At 41.6% G+C, this 10,319-nt stretch overlaps 1 protein-coding gene across 1 annotated transcript; it reads right to left on the reverse strand.

Annotated features, from left to right (window-relative positions):
- Window positions 1-6,859: 6,859 nt before the first annotated feature.
- LOC122010868 (cytochrome P450 71A1-like) lies at window positions 6,860-8,418 on the reverse strand (the record flags this gene model as incomplete). Its single annotated transcript, XM_042567338.1, has 2 exons — window positions 6,860-7,477; window positions 7,570-8,418. Coding segments are annotated over 2 exons (1,467 nt in total), but the record flags the coding sequence as incomplete, so codon positions are not given.
- Between the last annotated feature and the right edge of the window lie 1,901 nt (window positions 8,419-10,319).

A 10,319-nucleotide genomic window follows, 5' to 3' on the forward strand; every position in this document is an offset into this window, starting at 1 on the left:
TAAGTTTTTAAAATAATTTTAATTAAATTTTTTAAAATAATTTTAATTAAGTTTTTAAAAATAATTTTAATTAAGTTTTAAAAATAATATTAATTAAGTTTTTAAAATAATTTTATTTAATTTTAAAAATAATTCTAATTAAGTTTTTTTAAAAAATAATTTTGATTAATTTTTAATTAATTTTTAATTAATTTTAATTTATTTATTTATTGAAAAAGATTATTGAACCCATGTTAGATTCAAACTTAGCTTTGGGTTAATCAAGCTGGCTTCCTAAGGATAAGTTTTCAGTTCAGTGGCAAGGCATATGACCTTCTTGTGTATCAACGGTGGACTACTTGCTGAAGACTTTCCAAACTATTTCCGCTCAAAAAACTTAATATTAAATTTTGGTTTAACTAGTCCATGTTTGACTGGAGTAGCTTCGGTTAGATCTACTAAGTCTAGTGCACTAGGTAGAATACACAAGATCCAGCCTAGACATGCCTTCGACAAAGTTTCTTTGACGTACTATCATCCCAATCCATTCCGATGCTATGTTGTAGGGTTTGGTAAACCTTTTTTATCTAACCGTTCTAAGCATAAAGTAAACCTAATCCTAAGTGTATGAGTTTGGCTAATCATCTTGGTTGAATTGTCTTTCTAGTTACTCCCCCTGAGTCATAGCTTAGATAAGGTCTATCTAAGTAATGAATTTCACTCTTAGGGATTAAGTATAAGTTCAGTTTAATTGGTTTGGTTAAATGCTTTGTTTGGACCCATGCTTGGACTTGACTTCTAACATTTTGACTAATTAATGCCAAGTATGATTTGTTTGTTTGTTTAGGATTGTAACCGAGTCCAGATTTGTTGTACACGGTTTGTTGTGATCCAAGTACCATGTTTAGACACTTGGACCCCAATTCGAACCTTTCCAACATTTTCTTGAGTCGCTCGACTTGACTTTGCAAGTCGAAATTTTCTTCCTCAGGTTTTTCAACTTGAGTTGAAGTTTCGATTTGAACTTGGTTAGTCAAGTTACTCAAGTTAACTTGCTGCTTGAGGTGGTCTATTTCCTCAAGTAACAAGTTATTTTGTTTTTCATATTTTGACAATTTTTTAAACAAGCATTTAACTACTTTAAGCAAATTAGACTTAGAATAAATCGTTACTATATTTTGATCTTCCGATCCGTGGCTTCTATCGAACTCGATGTCGATCTCAGACTCGTACTCTTCATCAGACTTGGAGTCGGAATCTTCGTTTCTTGCCATACATGCAAGATGGCTCGAATGCTTTGTTTGCTCAGTGTCAGATTCGTTGGAAGAGGTCTCGTCCCATGTCGCTTGGAGGGATTTCTTTCGTCTTGTTGTTTAGGATTTTCTTCCTTTCGATTTGGGCATTCATTTTTTAAATGCCCCTTTTTGTTGCATCCGTAACAAATCACTTCTGATTTGTTTTGGGTCTGGTTGATAGGTGTCTTTTTTGGCATTTCTTCTGAATTTCTTTTTCATCAGAAGTCTCCGAACCATGTTGACAAGTTCTTCTTCATTTGTCAAGTCAGAGTCTGACTCACTTTCTGACTCGATCTTTATTTTTGATTTTATTTCCTTGCTCAGACCTGCATACAAAGCAACTCCTTTCTCGACATGGCTTACGTTAGATTGCTCATGTAATTCCAATTCACATAATAACTTATCTAACTTAAGAATTGAAAGATCCTTAGAAACTTTGTACGCATCTACAATTGATGCCGACAAAGCATTCCTCGGAAAAACATTTAGCGCGTACCTTATTATGTCGCAATTTTCCAAGTTGTGTCCGATCAGATGGAGGCCATTGAGGATGTCCTTCAGTCGAGCGTGTAGTTGCGAGGCCGTCTCTCCGGGAAATATTTTAATATTAAACAAGTTATTTAAAAGTAAATCTCATTTATTTACCTTAGATTCATTGGTTCCTTCATGTAGTTTGACTAGAGAATCCCACAGTTCTTTAGCGTTGTCATAGGGGATGACTCGGTTCAACTCCTCCATTGTGAGCCCACACTGGATGGTGTTAATCGTCTTGTAGTTCAGTTGTGCCTTCTTGATCATTGGGGGAGTCCATTCATCTGGTTCTAATAATGTTCCGTCTTTCGTCGGAGGGGTGTAGCCTTTCAAGATCGTGAACCAAAGCTTAATATCGGACTTCAAGTAACACTCCATCCTATTCTTCCAATAACTTAAATTTTCTCCTTTGAATAGTGGAGACCGGACAGTACTGTAACCTTCTTGATACGAGTTCGACATCCTTGCAAGAAAGAAATTAAAAAAATATATGTTTCCAAGACTTTCGTCTTGGGGTTAGTAGAGCTTGAAAAATAGAGATAACAAAAAATTATTCTAAAAGAAAAGAAAAAGTTAAAAAAAATGCTTTGAAAAACTGTTAATTTATTTCAAAGCTTACGAGGCTTTGATACCAATTGTTAGATCGAATGGGTATGATAGGGGGGGGGGTGAAAATCACGCCTTTTTAAAACTTCTCTTTTTCTTTGAAAGCAGAGTCGTGCACAGCGGAAAGTAAAAAGAAAGACAAGCTTGTTTACTTAGTTCAGAGTCTAGGTTGACTCCTACTCGAAGGCCCGCGATCATTGATCGCACCGATGGGTAATCCACTATAAACTTTCTTTCCATAATCCTTGGAAAGAAGCAGAATGTACAAAATGAGCAAGATAGTAACAACCTACTATCTTGCTTAAGTTAATTACAATGCAAGCTAATAAAATATACCGACAAGTAATGGAATTGAAGCTTTGGTCGGCACTATCGGACGGAATGACTTGCAGAGCTGATGAAGACTTGGAGCACGAGCAGCTTGCAGAAGAGAACTTCAGTCGATCAGAAAGTATTACTCAACCTCAAACCTCGAGCCTCTTTTTATAGGTGTAATGGACGTTCGGTCGATCGATCCCTCTGTTCGGTCGGACGAACTAGCTCCCTTCCTTTCTGGCTGGAGTCTGACGTTGGCTCGATCTCTGGCATCAATTTTCTCATTAAGGGTTTGGTCGACCGATCCCATTTTTCAATTGACAGAACAGGTTCCTTCCCTGTTCGTCAAGATTTACTGAGATCCGCATTTACTGTGCATTAATGGTTCATTGGTTCGGTCGATCGATCAACTCAATTTCCTTCTGCTTCTGATCGGTGCTGATTCTGTGCTGAGTCATCAGGGTTCGGTCGACCGATCTTACTGTTCGGTTGACTGATCATGGCTTGATCGGACTCGGTCTGTTCTGGTCTGATCTGAACACTGCTTTGATCTCTTCTTGTTCGGCCGACCGATTATCCGGTTCAGTCGATCGATCTAGCCAAACCTATAAAACAGTATTAGACAATAAACCTGAAAAATAGATATTAGCACAGTAATAATATTATAATGCATGAATAATATAAAAGACAGTAGAACTGTCTTGATCTCAACTTTGAAACCTTCCTGGTTTCTTCAGTTGGATCAGCGACCTAAGGTTATTCCCTTCGGGAACCCGACCTCACTATCGCTCCTCCAGTTGTTTACCTCAACCTACCTGCCAAACTTAGATCCTCCATATCTAATTTGGACTTTTCACTTAGCTTTGATCGGTTCGCCAGGACTTTTTCCTTGATCTTCAGTCCTCCAGACCTCTCGATCGCACCGCCAAGCATCGAGTCCCCTCGACCCACTTGGACTTGCACCTGGGTTCCACGATCTACTAAGATTTCTCCTGCCTAGCCTCCAACTAAGTCTTTCCCAGTTGAGTAAACAGCCTACACACTCAGTCAACTTGTTAGATCACAACAAGACTTAACTTGAACCTTTGACAACATCAAAACTTAAGTTTGATTCTGGTGCAATTTGCACCAACAGGTGTTTATCACCGTATACCTTGTGTTTAACGTCGCCGCTCGACGGTCTTCTCAAGGGTTTTGCGTCGCCTCTCGACGGATCTTCTCAAGGGTTTAACGTCGCCGCTCGACGGTCTTCACGTGGGTTTAACGTCGCCACTCGACGGTCTTTACGTGGGTTTAACATCGCCGCTCGACGGTCTTCTCGTGGGTTTAACATCGTCGCTCGATGATCTTCTCAAGGATTTAATGTCACCGCTCGACGGTCTTCATGTGGGTTTAACGTCACCGCTCGACGGTCTTCTCAACAGTTTAACGTCATCGCTCGACGGTCTTCACGTGGGTTTAACGTCGCCGCTCGATGGTCTTCACGTGGGTTTAACGTCGTCGCTCAACGGTCTTCTCAAGGGTTTAACGTCGCCGCCCGACGGTCTTCACATGGGTTTAACGTCACCACTCGACGATCTTCTCAAGGGTTTAACGTCGTCGCTCGACGGTCTTCTCAAGGGTTTAACGTCACCGCTCGACGGTCTTCACGTGGGTTTAACGTCACCACTAGATGGTCTTCTCAAGGGTTTAACGTCGTTGCTCGACGATCTTCTTAAGGGTTTAACGTCGCCACTCGACGATCTTCTCAAGGGTTTAACGTCGCCGCTTGACGGTTGATATATGCCCGCGTTTAACGTCGCCGCTCGACGGTTGATATATGCCGATCGACACAGAATTGGGGAATTCATTTTTATTCCTATCCTGTATTCAAGGAGCATAATGACAGATACATTGCTTATTACATTAGCGAACCTTTCACCCGACTCGGTAAGGCTAGAGATGATTTGCACTCCACGGTCGCTCTAGTCGTCGCCCCCCTTTATCTTCTAAGTAGTAAGCACCCGAGCGGATCTTCTCCACGACCTTGAAGGGCCCCGGCCATGGGGCTTCCAACTTGGTGACGTCACCGACCGACTTCACCTTTTTCCATACTAAGTCATCGACCTGAAACAACCATGGGATCACCCTCCGATTGTAGTTCTGCCTCATCCTTTGGCGGTACGCCATCAGTCGGACGACAGCTTTGCCACGAGCTTCGTCAACAAAGTCTAGCTCCAGTAGCCTCCGCTCGACGTTATCTTCATTGTAGTGTTGTATCCGATCGGATTCAACTCCGACTTCGACGGGGACGACTGCTTCACCTCCATAAACGAGGAGGAAAGGAGTGGCCCCGGTCCCTTCTTTGGGAGTTGTGCGGATCGCCCACAGCACTTTGGGTAGTGCATCTACCCAACTTCCTCCGACGTAGTCAAGCCGAGCGGGGAGGATTCGAAGAATTTCGTGGTTAGCGACCTCCGCTTGCCCGTTGCTATGAGGATAGGCCACTGAGGTGAATGCTTGTTGAATACCGTACACTCCACACTATTCTCTGAGCTTCTGACCGGTGAATTGCCTTCCATTATCTGAGATGAGCCGGCGCGGGATGACTAACCGGTAGATGATGTGCTGCCAGATGAACTTTGTGACTATTTGCTTGGTTATTCTCGCCAGTGGCTCAGCTTCGACCCATTTGGAGAAGTAATCCACTGCGACGAGCAAGAATTTCCACTGACCTGTCACCATAGGGAACGACCCAATGATGTCCATACCCCATTGGTCGAACGGGCAGAAAACTGTGGACGCCTTCATCCCCTCGGTTGGTCGGTGCAAGAGGCTATGATACCTCTGGCAGGACAAACAAGTAGCCACTGTCTGAGCGGCGTTCTTTTGGAGGACCGGCCAGAAGTATCTCGCCAATATAATCTTCCTTGCTAAGGAACGGCCGCCCAGATGTCCTCCACAGAACCCTTGATGTGGGACCCCCTTTATCACCGGATCAATATGAATGCCATTGCCATGAACTGTAGCATAAAAAAAACAATGACGTTTAATTGATTCAGTAAATCCATGAATTGATTCTATGTGTTTCACGTAGACAAGGCAATTTGATCGATTAAAGAATAATCGATTGAATGAGTCGCTACTTTAACACTGTTGATCGATTGGATTTTAATTATTTCTGTTCAAAATTTTAGACTCGGTAATCAATTTCTCAACCAAAGTAATTGATTGAATCATAATTTTACCTAAAATTAGGTTAAAAAAGTCTATCATAGTTTTCTCTTTTATGATGATAAAAAATTTGTATTAACTAGAAAAACATGATCTAACATATAGACAATAAATTGACGAAAACTTTAAACTTTATAGTCAATGAAAACGATGAAACAAAAACTTGGCTCTGATACCAATTTATAGATCTTGTAAAACCTAAGCCGCATGAATTCTAAAAACCGTATAAGAATTCGTATATAAGAAATACAAGAACATATGAGCATGGATCTTCGTTTTATCGAAAACATGGCATAAGAAAAATAAATAGATACGCAAATATGACAAGGAACCAGATTGAAGAGTCATTCTTGTCTTTAGCGTCTCCAGAAATAATCTCTATGTCTTCTAAGGGACTTAGGGGTAACGACGTTGAAAAGTTTTAGGTCAATAGAGAACTAAAAACTCTGTCAAGATTTCATTCTAAACCTTTAGGGGATAAATCCTATATATAGTGGATATCTATTATCCGCCCATAGATAATAATAGATGGGGGACTATAAGTCCATATATATACTGAACATCTATTAGATAATAATATATATGAGACTATAGGTTCTACACATACAAGGTTTATATCCAACAACCGAAATCCAATAAGCCTAAGTTAGATTAGTTTAATAGGTTCGGTTTATACTCATATACACGATTTATAATTAAATTCACCAATTAGATATAATAGCCAACAAACTAGGTTACTTTAATAGGTTCGATTTATACTCATATACACAATTTATAATTAAATTCACCAATTAGATATAATAGCCAACAAACTAGGTTACATACATAGATTGTTGTTATTTGCTCAGGAGTCTGAAAATATCAAAAGAATCACCATATTCAGAGACATCTTTATTTATCTAACTGGTGCATAGCTACTCTTATGAGCAATCATTCCATGGTTTGGCAACAAGATGAAGTTGCCCTTCTCGTTGCACTAGTAGTCCAGGAACTTCCCTCCTGTGAAACTCCTCCTTCTCCATCCCATAAGGCAGCTCCCAATCAAATTGATGCACCAGGTTCGCCAGTGCAAGCTCCAACCAAGAAATGGCGAATTGCAGTCCCGGGCAAATTCTTCGTCCCGATCCGAAGGGCATGTACCGGAAATCAGTTCCGTTGAAGTCCACCGAGCCGTCCAAGAACCTCTCCGGCCTGAACTCCTCAGGCTCATCCCAGTGCTTTGGATCTCTACCAATCGCCCAGGCATTCACTAAGATTCTCATCTTCTTGGGTATGCTGTAGCCTTGAATGATGCAGTCATTCAACGTTTCTCGCGGCACCATTAATGGAGCTGGGGGGTGCAGCCGAAGGACCTCTTTGATGACGGCCAGCAAGTAGGTCATTTGGTGGAGGTCTTCCTCTTTGACAAGGCTCTTTCTGTTCGCTATCCTTCTCACTTCCTCTTGCAATTTCTGCATGACGAGAGGATTGCGAACGAGCTCGACCATGGCCCATTCTAAAGTAATGTAAGATGTGTCTGTTCCACCTCCGAAAACATCCTGCAAATGTTGAAGAAAGAAACATCCAAAAAAAAAAAAAAACAGATCAGTTCTGGTTTGAATCATCAGAAAATGACTAGATCGATATTTACTATGAGAAGCGACTTGAAGTTTGCTGGCTCGAGGACAAACTCGTTCTTTTCTTGCAGCGACATCAAAACATCCACGAAATCCTTCTCCTCCTCCTCATCGTGGCCGTCTATATTTGACGACGATCGATCAGCATGCTCCTTGATCACCTGATCCAGCAGCTCCTCCCACCTCTTCCTGAGCTTCCTCACCCTCGTCACGTTACCCAGCAACTCATCCACCCACCCCAGCCACCGGAAGTAGTCCCCGAGGTACACCGCCGACAGCAGCTCCGAGTTCCCGCGAATCAACTCTGTGAAAACTCGGCTCCGCCCTTCCGCTCGCTTGAATTTTCCCGACACCACTCGGCAGATCACGTCGTTGGTGGAGGAATATATGATTTCGGATAGATTTATAGTGGTCGAGGCCTTCGCCGCTATGGCCGCCGCCATGGCTGCCACCTCCTCCTCCCTTGTGCGGCGGTAGGACTGCACCCGCTTGGAGCTCAGCAAGTGGACGCTGCAGATCCTGCGGAGCTGCCGCCAGTAATCGCCATAGGGGGCGAAGGATATGTCTCCTTCGAGGAGGATGTTGGCCGGCGTGAAGGTGGGACGTCCGGCGCATACGAGGTCCTGGTGGCGGAGGACGTCGCAAGCGGCGTCGGGGGAGGATACGACGAGGGTGGGAATGTGTCCACGGTGCAGGAGCATGACGGGGCCGTGGAGGCGGGAGAGGGCGGCGAGGGACTGGTGGAGGAGGGGACCGAGCTGGTGGAGGTTGCCGATGAGAGGAAGCCTTGGAGGTGAGGGAGGAAGGTTGGTACGTCCGGAGATCAGTTGTTTCCCAGATCGCAGCAGGAGAAAGAGGAGGAGAGAAGAGAGGGGAAGAAGGAAGAAGAGAGAGAAGAAAGCCATGTTGTTGCTAACGGTTTGGGAGGAGGTGAAGGAGGGGGAATGAAGGGGAAATAAGGAGAGGAGAACTTTAAATTTTATCTGGGGAGGAGTGAGGAAAGGAAAGAAAAAAAAATAAGGGTAAGTTTTAATCATCTACTTACCAATGGAGAGAGCGAGTTTTTTATACCCTTCCAATCCAAATTGGCGTGTAAATGAAGGGAAGGGAAAATAATTTTTTTTATTATATTTATAATTCTGTTATGGACAGTATATAAGAATTATTATTTTTATTAAAAATAATTAATTTAAATGATAATATTAAAAATTATTTTATTGTTAAAAATATCTAATTTATATTTATAAAATAAATATTAATATTATAAAAAATCTAATGTAAAAGTAATGATATTCCCTTTTGTTTCCTCTAAATAAAATAACATATATTATATTAATAAACCTTTCCTCCTTTCCTACCAAGAAAAATTAAATACTTTATTTCTACTCCCTTCTTTTTTTTTTTTTTTTCTTCAACTTCCCCATTTATCTCTCTTCTATGATAATTAACTTTCTTTTATCCTATCCAAACATACTGTAAAGGGCGGTAATAAAGTGAAGGACTCATTTCTTGTCTGAGAACGGATATGCCTTCTTATAATCAAATCATAGCAATAATATCAAAATCACATTAGAATTTGAAATTTCTCATTTACATACATATTTTTTATAATATGCCAATCGCGTTCCCATTATATCCTCGCTCTCAAAAGTTTTTTTTTTGTTTTACTTATTTAAAAAATTTACCGCTCAATTAACGTTGTCGAATACAGACATTGTTACATCATACAATAAATAGAAAAAGGCCGACTTAAAAAAAAACAGGGATAAATTAGTTTGTATAGGTGATAGTGAAAGTCATGGTAAATTAGAGTACTGAACAATTGGCCTACAGGATTTATATTTTTGATAGAAGAGGTTCCATGTGGACCTTATTCTCGGCATGGGCCAGTCTTACTAGAAACCCAGCTCCGGTCTTACTAGAAACCCAACTCCTCCAAACTCGATCAGTCTTGTCGACCGGTTTATTCCTCTATGAACCCACTGCCGGCTCTAACCGGATTTACTAGGGACTCAGCTCCCTCACTTGTAATTGACCCTGCCGATTGAACATTTTCTCTCGCGGGGCCCATTCCCGTCTTTAACCAGATTTCTCGAGGCTCTATTCCTCTACTCGTATTCTCCCAATCGGAAAGGTCGATCAGATAGACCATAAAAGAGTCAACGTTAACTTGCTAGACCGACCATAAAACTCTGGTCCCTTTAAGGGTATCGTTACGACCCAATTAGGTCATACACATCAATGAGATTCTCGAGAAACCCATCTTCTAGCTAGAAGCCCAAAAGGCCTCCCGGCCCAAAAGCCCACATTATTGTCATTAATACAACACATGGGTTGTTAGAGGATCATATCCATATACAGATACTTACACTACTTACATACTAATGTGATTGATGGATGCCGTATAAGCATAATGATGTGATAGATTGATTGATTGCAGGATAATACCTCATTAACGTGGAGATCAAAATGAGGAGATCATAAGGGGAATTATAAAAGGGTCCTTCTCCGTTGGCCCGGGTACGTGCATATGCACATTTACGCATCGTCTTCTTCTACTTGTTGTTGTTTACTCTGTGTCGCCACCGGTTGTGATTTGATTGTCGGAGTAGCTGTGCTAGGGACTACTTAGCGTGCTGACTAATGGTTTCCACCTTTTCTCAAGGGTTCTTGGAGTCAGCCTATCTGCGCACCATGTCACCAGTGATCCATCCTCATCGCTTCCAAACGGGATTAAATTTACCGCCATCTATGGGAACCTCTC

This window comes from Zingiber officinale, chromosome 8A (assembly GCF_018446385.1).
Source record: "Zingiber officinale cultivar Zhangliang chromosome 8A, Zo_v1.1, whole genome shotgun sequence".
NCBI classification, from domain to species: Eukaryota; Viridiplantae; Streptophyta; class Magnoliopsida; order Zingiberales; family Zingiberaceae; genus Zingiber; species Zingiber officinale.